The sequence below is a fragment of the Pelophylax lessonae genome, assembly GCF_965119305.1.
Source record: "Pelophylax lessonae genome assembly, chromosome: 12".
Taxonomy (NCBI): domain Eukaryota; kingdom Metazoa; phylum Chordata; class Amphibia; order Anura; family Ranidae; genus Pelophylax; species Pelophylax lessonae.
The window spans coordinates 56,301,798-56,313,769 of NC_138779.1; the positions used below are offsets into that span (position 1 = coordinate 56,301,798).

The 11,972-nt window shown below is 41.7% G+C and overlaps 1 protein-coding gene across 1 annotated transcript in view; it reads left to right on the forward strand.

The window, feature by feature from the left end:
• Nucleotides 1–11,571, forward strand: part of JHY (junctional cadherin complex regulator) — a 102,821-nt gene extending 91,250 nt beyond the window's left edge. Inside the window, exons 7-8 of the mRNA XM_082274194.1 lie at nucleotides 4,706–4,831; nucleotides 11,138–11,571. Coding sequence (XP_082130320.1) covers nucleotides 4,706–4,831; nucleotides 11,138–11,338 — 327 coding nt within the window. The 3' untranslated portion in view covers nucleotides 11,339–11,571. The remainder of the gene's footprint in view (nucleotides 1–4,705; nucleotides 4,832–11,137) is intronic.
• The last annotated feature ends 401 nt before the right edge of the window (nucleotides 11,572–11,972 follow it).

Consider the following 11,972-nt stretch of genomic DNA (forward strand, 5'->3'; position numbering starts at 1 on the left):
AAGGTCTTTAGAGAAGCAAAAATTTGTGCTTGTCTGACATTGCGAAGAAAACTACACCTGCCTTGGAGAATGAAACTGTGGGGTACAGGTGTGGTCAGGGGTATTTGTAAGGTAATATTATTATAGGGGGGGCCTATGTTGAAAATGTCCTACTCTTTGATTTGCTTCTTCTGATAAGGCCTTTGGAAATGTGTGCTGACAGGCTGTTTTTCTTTAGACAGATCAAAAAGCCAGCCATATCGCTTTCTGTTATGGCTTTTTGAAAACCTTCTAAAGTTTTTGTAGCCCAATCAGAAACTTGCTGTTTTACAATTAACATGTACTGTGACTTTAAATTAACAACAAATGTTTGAATTATAAGACTGTGCTATTCAGCAGTGACACCTAACTGCCCAAAACTCACCTGTCTCACCTGCCTTCTGTCTATAGGCAATCGCTGTGGACTATATCTATGTGTTTAAAGACTTTCACTTTCACTTCTAATAGCTCTACATAGCTTTTTCCTATTCTATTGTACTAATACAGGGCATAAATAAACCAATTCTCCCCGCATGTTCCATGTACTTTACATTACAACTAAACATTTACTAAAATATTTACTTGTATCCTAATATCTCTAAGGCTGGCCACACATGTCCGGACAACTCTTTATCACAATTTTCTGTTAGATCCACCACAAACCACATAATAAGAGGTCAAAATTAAACATATTCATTTGTATCCAATTAGGTAGGTGTTTGTACTACATAGCTGAAGGTAAATTTCAAGAAAATTGTAAGAAAATCGTAAGAAAATTGTATCGTGTATGGCCAGCATCAGAAATAAACCTTTAGTATAAATTCACAAAACCATAAAAGAAATATGTCTCTAAGATTTACAAATTCACTTAAATGTATCTGGGTCCTTAGACCCTCTTTATGGTTAAAAAACATTCCTGAAAAGCCACTTGGTGTATGTATATTAAACCTTAAAATTTCGACTCTGAATTTCCCTTCTTTGAACAACCCAAAAAAAAAAACCCTTTCAGAGTCTTGACTGATACTCCCAGGTATTGTGGCTATCAAGAAGGTTTTCCTACCATTATAGACAAACAAACAATACACATAATAAACATTTATCTTGATTTGTCTGATAACCTACGATCGGTCAGTCAATTTTTACAGTAATAATGTGACTGTCGCTATCAGGAACAGTGTGTTATATAACAGTCCGCAGGCGCAATTTTTAGAAGTCATATATAATTATATATACACAGTTTCCATATATGTCAAACCAGTAATCGTGACAAATAATTTCCTCTTATTAGACATAAAAGTAAATGAATTTAAATCTCTACACAAAAGTGACAAAACAGTTCATTTAACTTACCAACTGACATTTCATTCTTACAACAGCACAATAAGCAATATAATAAAAAGCACAATAAGCAAAAAACATGCATAGCACTCTTAGCAGGTTGAAGGGAGCATTCCTACCACTTTTTAAATTTGCCTAGGCTAATAATCTGACTGTGAGCTACCTCAGCTCAAACAGCTAATAATCTATCTGTGAGCTACCTCAGCTCAAACAGCTAATAATCTGTCTGTGAGCTACCTCAGCTCAAACAGACCTATTCTCCTGTGCTACCACAGCACTAGGGTTCTTAGAAATGTGCCTGCAATCAGGGTGTCATAAGACAGAAGAGTCTCACTTACCTCTGATGGCAAAGTCACATCCCACTTCTCTGACACCAGTTCTGAAAGGTAATACCCCTTGGTAGGTATAATTCTGCCGGCCAGTCTCCCTTCAATCTGCAAAGAATATACGAGCGCTCGGAAATACAACATCTAGACAGGTTAGTGTTTCAATAGTGTATTCAAATATATTTATCCTTACGACAGCTTATATACAGTACAGAAGGGAGGTGACAATTAGTCTTCCCAGACCACTAAAAATACGTTATACAATTACTTCATCATGCATAGAAAGCAGGAAAGGTGTTCACATACAAAGAATGTTTACATTCAGGAAGCAGCCCAGGAAAGACCGAATCTGAAATAATACACAGGACAGGCTTCTCTCAGTAAAACACAATCGAAGGAAACTTACAATGGAAAAGAATTGAAGGAAGCCCATAGCTTTGAGAATCAGCATCCTATAGAAAACCTAAATTCTTTAAAATAGTTACAGTTCATAAAGGGGGCCTCTGGATAAATGAATTTAAGCATGGCTAAATTAATATCACTTATATCAGGCGGCGGGGAGCCTTCCCTACCTGCAGATTACAATGCATTCTATGCATTAAGATAAAATATCTTCTGTGTGCAGGAGCCCCCTTTGGCCCTCCTAACACTTACCTGAGGTCCCTCTCTGTCCAGGGATGTCCACAAATGTTTCAGCTCTCCGAGATTCTCCCTCCTGATTGGCTGAGACATAGCAGCGGCAGTGGCGTATTTAGGTTTTGTGCTGCCCTAGGCCTGACTAAACTTGTGCACCCCCTAATTTAAATATGACCCACCCCTTCCTGTAAAGGCCACACCCCTTCCTGTTTATGACCCACCCTGTCATCTGTAAACCACAGACCACAACCACAGTCTATCAGTGCCCATCAGCATAGCTTCATCAGTTCCCATAAGTTCAGCCTCATCAGTGCAGCCTTATCAGTGCCACCTCTTTACTGCCCATCAGTGCAGCATATCAGTGTGGCCTCATCAGTGGTCACCAGTGCAGCCCCATCAGTGCCCATTGGTACAGCCTTATGTTATGGGATTAGTAACATTACTCTTTTAAGATATTTGGACTTGTGTTTGCTGCCACTGATTGTAATTATAGGATTATTTCACTTATTTGTATAATAAATAGGAAGTCCATAGTCATTATACAAATAATGAAATATTTTTTTCTGCTGCCCCCCCCTGCAAAGTGCCACCTAGGCCTTGTTGGCCTAGGCCAGGATACAGCACTGAGCAGCGACCCCAATGGCTTCCACTGTTGTCAATCAAAGTCAGCTAGTCAATCCGGAGAGAGAGAGGGGGCGGGGCCGGGTCGGGGCTCCATGTCTGAATGGACACAGGGAGCTGTGACTCAGCTCAGGTGCCCCCACATCAAGCTGCTTGCTGTGGGGGCACTAAACAGGAGGAAGGGGCCAGGAGCACAGAAGAGGGACCCGAGAAGTGGAGGATCCGGGCTGCTCTGTACAAATCCACTGAAACAGAGCAGGTAAGATTAACTAACATGTTTGTAATTTTTATAGGGGAAAAAAAACGAGACTTTACAACCACTTTAATGTATGAGATCTTTTTTGCAGGTCAGGAGAAGTAAACTTATTATTATTATTATTATTATTATTATTATTATTATTATTATTAAACTTGTGATTATGTCACCAGGACAGATAGAGAGGGTGGATCTTCCCAGTGATTATGTCACCAGGACAGATAGAGAGGGTGGATCTTCCCAGTGATTATGTCACCAGGACAGATAGAGAGGGTGGATCTTCCCAGTGATTATGTCACCAGGACAGATGGATAGGGTTGATCTTCCCAGTGATTATGTCACCAGGACAGATAGAGAGAGTGGATCTTCCCAGTGGGGCCACAGACAGCTCCCCTTCCCTACTACTGCATATCTAAAACTAGCTAAGGGGATTTAGATACATTTTAACCACTTGCCGACCGCCGCACGACTATCTACGTCGGCGGTCAGCCCCTCACAGGCAAACTAACGTAGGGCTACGTCGCTTGCTTGTGAGGGTCTAGGGAGCGAGCGCGCGCCCCCGGAGGTGCGCTCCCGCGTGGTCACGGACCCCCCCGCGCGTGTGACCAGCGGACCCGATGTCCGCCGGCCACTCGGCGATCGGTGGGGGAGAGGGAGAATGTCAGGCAGCTTGTGTAAACAAGCCACCTGTAATTCTCCTCGCTGTAAAGACACTGATCACATGGATCTACTATGTAGATCCGTTGATCAGTGTCCTTACAGCTCAAGCCACAGCCAATCACAGTAGAAAGCACGCCCCTAGGGACACACACAGCCCCTCCCTCCCAAATAAAGTTAACCCCTTCACTACCAGTGTATTTTTACAGTAACAGTGCATATATATAGCACTGATTACTGTAGAAATGTCACTGGTAACCCCAAAAGTGTCAAAAATGTCAGTCAAGGGTCCGATCTGTCCGCCGCAATGTCGCAGTACCGCAAAAAAATCGCAGATCGCCGCCATTACGCGTTAAAAAAAAAAACAACAAAAATGACAAAAATCTTTCCCTTTGTTAGTAAACGCGATAACTTTTGCGCAAACCAATCAAAATACGCTTTTTGCGATTTTTTTTACCAAACATAGGTAGCATAAAACAAATTGGCCGAAAATGTTAAAAAATTTTGATTTTTACATTTTTTTTGGGGGGAATTTCATATAAAAAAATGTGAAAAATATTGTTATTTTTGCAAAATTGACGCAATTTTTTTGTTTATAGCGCGTGATCAAAAAATCGCACAGGTGATCAAATACCACCAAAAGAAAGCTCTGTTTGTGGGAAAAAAAGGACGCCAAATTCGTTTAGGTACAGCGTCGCACGACCGCGCAATTGTCCGTTAAAGTCACGCAGTGCCGAATCGCAAAATACCGGGGTAAAATCTTCCGGGGCTTAAGTGGTTAAGCAGTGCTGCCAGGTAATTGAGTTCTAAATAATTATTGTATATTAAAAATATTTATGATGACTTTTTTCAGAAAGAACAGTTAAAACAACAGAAGGAATATGCCAAAATTATTCAGGAACGCAACAGGAATAAACCAATGAAAGCTCGCGAAATGCCGATCGTACAGAATGACAGCAGCAAAGGAACAAGGGAAAAGGTATTGGGAACTCTGCATGAAAGTTTTACACTCAATATTTTGTGTATTTCTGCTCAGAGATATGGCATGCCGCCATTGTTCTTTACTATATATACTATAAACTCAACAAAAACAAATCCACTAGGAAAGTAGTATCTGCGCTGGCATTTATTGATACATGCATGTTTATAGAAAATCTAAATCCGTTGCATACAAATTAGATATCTATAAGTGCCTAGCAGCCACCCCATAAAGCGCATGGCACATATTAAATAACTCTAAAAGCAACCATGCATCCCCAAACCAATCCAACCAGCCCCAAATAGAGCAGTGGTCCTCAACCCTGGCCTACAGGGCCCACTAACAGGCCAGATTTTAGGTATTACCTTGGGGAGATGCAGACTAGAGTACTGCAATCACTGAGCAGCAAATGATATCACCTGGGATTTATTTCAGTTATCTTGCAAATCTGGCCCTGTAGGCCAGGGTTGAGGACCACCGCTGTATGATATAACCAACCAGTACTGAGAATCATCAAAAGTCCCTGACTGATGTAACCCGGATCACAAAAAAAAAAAAACACTAAACCTAAAGCAAAGGACATACAGTATATTCGCAAAATAGACATGTACCGTATGTAGAAAATAATCATTATGGATAGTGCAATAAAATGATATATTAAAGTGGCTCTGTGCATTAAGGTGAAAAACCTTCTGTGCTGCAGCTGCCCCCCAGACCCCCCTTTTTCTTTCCTGAGCCCATCCGATCCAGTGATGTGCACAAGAGCAGCAGCTCCAGCTCATTGGACAGATTGATAGCCATTGGCTCCCGCTGCTGTCAATCAAATTCTGTGACACAGGAACGGGGTCGATTCCTGCTGTCTGTCAATGGACGCAGCAGCGGGACTCGGGAACGAGCCCGCACAGGTTCCCATAGGGAAAGCGGCCTTCTATGGGGGCACCTGATGAAGGGGAGTGGCCTGAAGTGCTGGCTGGGACCCCAGAGGAGGATCGGGGCTGTTCTGTGCAAAACGATTGCACAGAGCAGGTAAGTATAGGCATGTTTGTTATTTTTATTTTAAAAAAAAACAAAAAAACAAAAACAATTTAAAAGCAGTCCTGACCTATGGGGAAAGGCTACTGATAGAACCTGCAAGTCATAGGAGGAGTGGTGCGTTCTCTGCTCAGCCGAAACATGAAGGACATCTGGTCTGATGGAAGAACTCCACTTGTATTGCTGCCATTGCCGTTCCTTCAGGAGTATGGACCATACAGGATATAAATATAGTATATTTTATGACACACATTTTAGTCGTTAAAGTGGCTGCAAACCCCCACATAAACCCAGTGAAGTGCCTGGCCTCAGGTGTTACACAGAGATTAAACAAATCCTCCTACATAAGTTTACCAGTGGAGAGAGAAACCCAAAGCGCCCATCTGAGTGTAGCAGATTAAAACCTTTAATGTAGGATAAAAACAATATTACTCACAAGAGTAAAGTGGTAACAGGCATCAAGTTATATGTGGAGGTCCTGGGCATCTCACATCCAGGGGGTTTTGAGGGCCTGAAGAAGGAGCGCATGCCCTGAAACGCGTCGTCGCTCGTTCTAGGCTCTGCACACCAGGAAGTGACGTCACGGCGCCTCCACACGCGGAACAGCAACCCACTGCAGCTACGGTCCAGGACTGTCTCCTGTCTCCCACAGGAGACCGCCGCTCCCCTGCACCAGGACCAGCTCCGCAAGGACTAAAAGGGACCTCCTGGATTTGAGATGCCCAGGACCTCCACATATAACTTGATGCCTGTTACCACTTTACTCTTGTGAGTAATATTGTTTTTATCCTACATTAAAGGTTTTAATCTGCTACACTCAGATCGGCGCTTTGGGTTTCTCTCTCCCCTTGTATTTCACACAGAGTTGCTTCTCTCTGCAACCGCCAGCAGTCATCTAAGTGGATCAGAACCTTTTGGACTCATACTGGAACTGAACCCCCCCCCCCCCAGCCCAGCATAGACTGCTCCAGCATCACTGGCATTTTGCTTGCACCAAATATCCCTCATTCTTGATAATTTTACCAGTGCCCATTTATCTGCAATATTCCCATTTATCTGCAATAAATTTATAAAGCTTGTCTGAGAGTTCAGAAAAAAGGGCCACTGAAGTTATAATCTGCAGAGCTGATTGGAGGGAAGGGACAACCCCGACCCCCCTCCCCTTCCCTTCCCTTCCCTTCACACAGGATACATGAACAGAGCTGAGGTTGTCAATCAGCTGGAACTTCCTCCACTGTCACCTTTTTTCTCTTGGTGTCAGGAAAACTTTTCAAAAGTTTAATAGCAGGCAGATACTTTTAGGGCTTTTTCACACTTGACTAAATTTCTAACTCTAAACAAATGCTCCCATAGCGTTAATGAGCTTTTGTATGGGCGTTAGACTGGCGTTTTACAAGCAATAACGACGAGTTAAAAACGCTCCCTAAGCGCCCTATGCACGATTTTGACGTGTTTTATGCACGTTAAGGCGCATTAAAACCACTTCACAAAGGTCTATTTTTAAAAGGGAAGTGACATTACAGCAAATAAACTATTTGAGGTGTGGCTTCTTGGTGAATGTTTCACTTATTCTCTCTCTCCTTTGGAGAAAATGATTCCCAACTGTTTGCAAAGACAAGTTTACATATTTGAATCCATGCCTCATGTTTTCTGTATGCATCATAGTAGCTTGGGGTGCCGGGGTCGTATAATTCCAGCCTTTTTTTTTTACCTTCTGGATCAAGAGAGCACATTGAAGTCGGCCATCTTCAAGCAGCACAAACAGGAAGTGACTTCAGGACACTCTATGCTCTCCTCTATCATTACTGGGCATTGGGGGACCACCAGTGTGTTTGCTATGGACTTGAATGGGAGGCGTTGAAAGGTTTCATACACCTCCAAACTGGACATGAGGCTTCAATTTTGAAGCGAATCGACACTAACTCTTCGTGTTTTGATAATGTGAACAGCATTGTGTGCTTTTCTTTGTATCATTTTCATAGGCGTTGCCTGCTTTTAATGTCAGTGTGAACTTAGCCAGTTTAAAAAAATAATAATGGACTTTAACGGCACGTACCATAAAAATATACAATTTATTGGTCTACTTCGAAAGTAATTTACTTTCACATAGTACAAAAAAGGATCAACAGAGAGATAATACTTCTAAATTGTATCGAACTAGAAGTGGTCCCCTAGAGTCTATGTTACCTGCTAAAATGCTGTTTCATACAGAATTTCAATGCTTACGCATCCATAACTCCTCAAAGTTGGGGATGACACTTGTCCATGTATTCTGCTCAACATGTTTCGTGACCATGAAGTCGCTACGTGCCATTATTATTTTTTCAGTATTTCCATTAACATATTTTAGGATGTGGCACATGACACTTAGAGGTGCCTTATAGCCACCAGAGGGCACCATATCCACTTACGTTTTCTAATTTAGCCAGTTTGGTAGATCAACATCAAATAATGGGGTGTTGTAGTTGTTTCATTCCAGCTAACTGTGGGGATTGTTATCTGAGTTGAGGATACACTCAAGAGGCCTCACACCTAGGGGGACTTATGACCCCTGAGAACTGAACTCAAAGTAAATAAAGCTGAATATGGCTACAAATAAAAACTTTTTATAAGCAAACCTGCACTATTTTTATATTCAGAGCCCAGTCAAGAATGGTTCCCTTTAACCACTTGCCGACCGAGGCAAGTACATATATTGCGGCAGTCAGCCCCGTGCAGGCAAAGTGACGTATGGGTACGTCACTCGCCTGCGAGCCAATAGGGGGCGAGCGCGCGCCGCCGGAGGCGCATCCCCGCTCGCTCACTGTGATCGCCGCACGTGTGACCGGTGGACCCGATGTCCGCTGGTCACTCGCGATCGTCTGTTACAGAGGGAGAAAGGCAGGCGGCTAATGTAAACAAAGCTGCCTGTCATTCTCCCTTGTGTAAGTGCAGAGATCATACGGTCCTGCTAGGATCGTATATCTCTGTAGTTACACAACAAGCCACATCCCTTCACAGTTAGAAGCACACCCCTAGGGACACACTTAACCCCTCCTTCTCCAATAAAGTTAACCCCTTCCCTGCCAGTGTCATTTTTACAGTAACAGTGCATATGTATAGCACTGATTACTGCAGTAATGTCACTGGTACCCCCAAAAGTGTCAAAAATGTCAGTCAAGGGTCCGATCTGTCCGCCGCAATGTCGCAGTCCCGCAAAAGAAATCGCAGATCGCCGCCATTATTCGTTAAAAAAAAAAACAATAAAAATTACAAAAATCTTTCCCTTAGTTAGTAAACGCAATAACTTTTGCGCAAACCAATCAAAATACGCTTATTGCGATTTTTTTTACCAAACATATGTAGCAGAAAACAAATTGGCCTAAAATGTTAAAAATTTTTGATTTTTACATTTTTTTGGGGGGGGGGGAATTTCATATAAAAAAATGTGAAAAATATTGTTATTTTTGCAAAATTGTCGCTCTTTTTTTGTTTATAGCGCATGATCAAAAAATCGCACAGGTGATCAAATACCACCAAAAGAAAGCTCTGTTTGTAGGAAAAATAGGACGTCAAATTAGTTTAGGTACAGCGCCGCACGAACGCGCAATTGTCCTTTAAAGTCACGCAGTGCCAAATCGCAAATTAGGGCCTGGTCAGGAAGGGGGTAAAATCTTCTGGGGCTTAAGTGGTTAAGCAATCCCAACTTCACCCCACAATTCAGTGCAGTCACTGTTGTCATCTATTTGCAGTGCCAACGTGTAACAGTCAGTATTTGCATACAATGTACAGTAATTACTGGGTTCACAGGATCCGGGGGTAGGGTGGTGCTTTAGACAGTACAATAAAATATACGTATTGGTAAATCATGATGGTCAATATTACATGGTGCTACAGGCAGGCGCTGCCACTGTCAGCCTGATTTTATTCTTCAATCGGTACGGGACAAGAAAATATTCACCTGATTGCACAGAACAAAATGTCAAATGATTTAAGCTAGGCAGGGATGAGAAACTTAGAGATGTATTATTAAAAGCAGCACACTGTACACACATTACACATAGTTAGGCACACATTTAACCCCTTGATCGCCCTAGATGCTAACCCCTTCCCAGCCAGTGTCATTAGTACAGTGACAGTGTATAGCAGTGTTTCTAAACTCCGGTCCTCAGGGCACACTAACAGGCCAGATTTTAAGTATTACCTTGGGGTGATGCAGACTAGAATACTGCAACCACTGAGCAGCAAATTATATCACCTGTGATGTATTTCAGTTATCTTGCAAACCTGGCCTGTTAGTGGGTTCTGAGGACAAGAGTTGAGAAACCCAGGTGCATAGTATTAGGACTGATCATTGTATTATTGTCACTGGTGATGTCAGTGGCAGTTAGTCAGTTACTCCCTAGTGTCAGTTAGTGTCAGATTTCCCGTTGGACTATCGCAGTCCCATTATAAGTTGCTGGTCACCGCCATTAGTAGCATAAAATAAAATAAAAATTCCAGTATATATCCCATAGATTGTGGACTCTATGACGTTCATGCAAACCAATTACTCTACACTTGTTGGGGTTTTTTTTTTTATCAAAGACATGAAGCAGAAAACATCTTGGCCAAAATTGATGAAGAAATTTTATTTTTTAAATTGGATATGTTTTATAACAGAAAGTAAAAAATTTTGGGTATTTTTTTTTTTCTAAATTTTTTTTTTTTTCATTTATATTGCAAAAAATAAAAAACCCAGTGTAGATCAAATACCACCAAAAGAAAGCTCTATATATGTGTGAAAAATGATATAAATTTTGTTTGCATACAGTGTTGCATGACCGCGCAATTACTAGTTTAATTAGCGCCGTGTTAAGTAGAAATAATGGCCTGGTCATGAAGAGAGTAAAACCTTCCGGAGGTCAAGTGGTTAAATAAAGGTGGATAGTAAAAAAAAGTTGACTTACCTGATTGGTGCTGAATAGTCATATAACAGGGAGGAAGGGGGAGAAACTGCAAACTGCTTGTAAGATCATTCTGGAAAGGTGATAGGAGACTGGGGAAGATTTAGGAAGGTATTTATGTGTTACAGCTGAATTTTGTTAATATAATTTATGGAATTGTTCATTTTTGTGAACTATAAGGGATGCTGTGGTTGATTTCAACCTATTTTGTCCAGTCTGGGTGTTATTTTTGGTTATAAGGGGAGCAAAGCATTGACAAAGCCATTGGTCATGACTTCAAAGACAGATAAGAGAAGTAAAGGTTGATTTGGTGTAATTCATATATGTTGTTCTTATTGTCTGTTTCCAGAGCCTGGAATATGCTAGGAGAATTCCACGGCCACAGCAATCACCCAAAGCATCCAGCGAGAAGCAGTCTAATGGCGGTGTGAGACGAGCGATAAGTTATGACACCCTTCTCCCGCACAACAAATTTCTGGAGGACATGAAGGCCCGCCATGAGCAGGAGAAGGTGGCAGTGGCCGCAATCGGTGCGCTCCACATTATATGATTTGTTAGATGTATTCATTGAAGCCTTTATGGTCAGTGTAATACTCAACTGTGTTACCCAACTTCTAGGGAATTAAAATGTCATGCATCGAGCAGATTCCGGAATGTACAACATGACCTGTAGGACCCATACTGGAGATAAAACAAGCTTAAAGGTCACATGGAATCAAGGCTGCTGTTAGGGGGATACAGGCAATACTGCCATGCCAGGTCCGGGCCCCATTGGATCGGCAGAGGACTTGGCTTGGCAAGGGCTACCTGACCTCAGCTCACCATGTTTGAACAGTTGTTGAATTTTAGGGTGCTTCTCTTGTATGTCCCTCATATTTAAGATTATTTAAGATTATTTGCTAATTTTGTAATAAAAACTGAAATATAAACAATGAGCCATGTCTACATTCTAAAAGATCCTAGAAATGGTTCCTGGAACGGTTATTCCTATATCAGTATTTTAGCTGTTTAGGTTCTTTACTGTGAATTCTCCTTAAAGGAGTGATGGCCTTGTTGCAATGCTCAAATTTAAAAACAATCTCACATAACCTTTACAGTGTTAAAGTCATTTTCAATCCTTTTACTGTAAATCTTCAGCTTTTATTAGAACATTCCCTGGCAATCCTGAAGGTCCTTGTTCATGC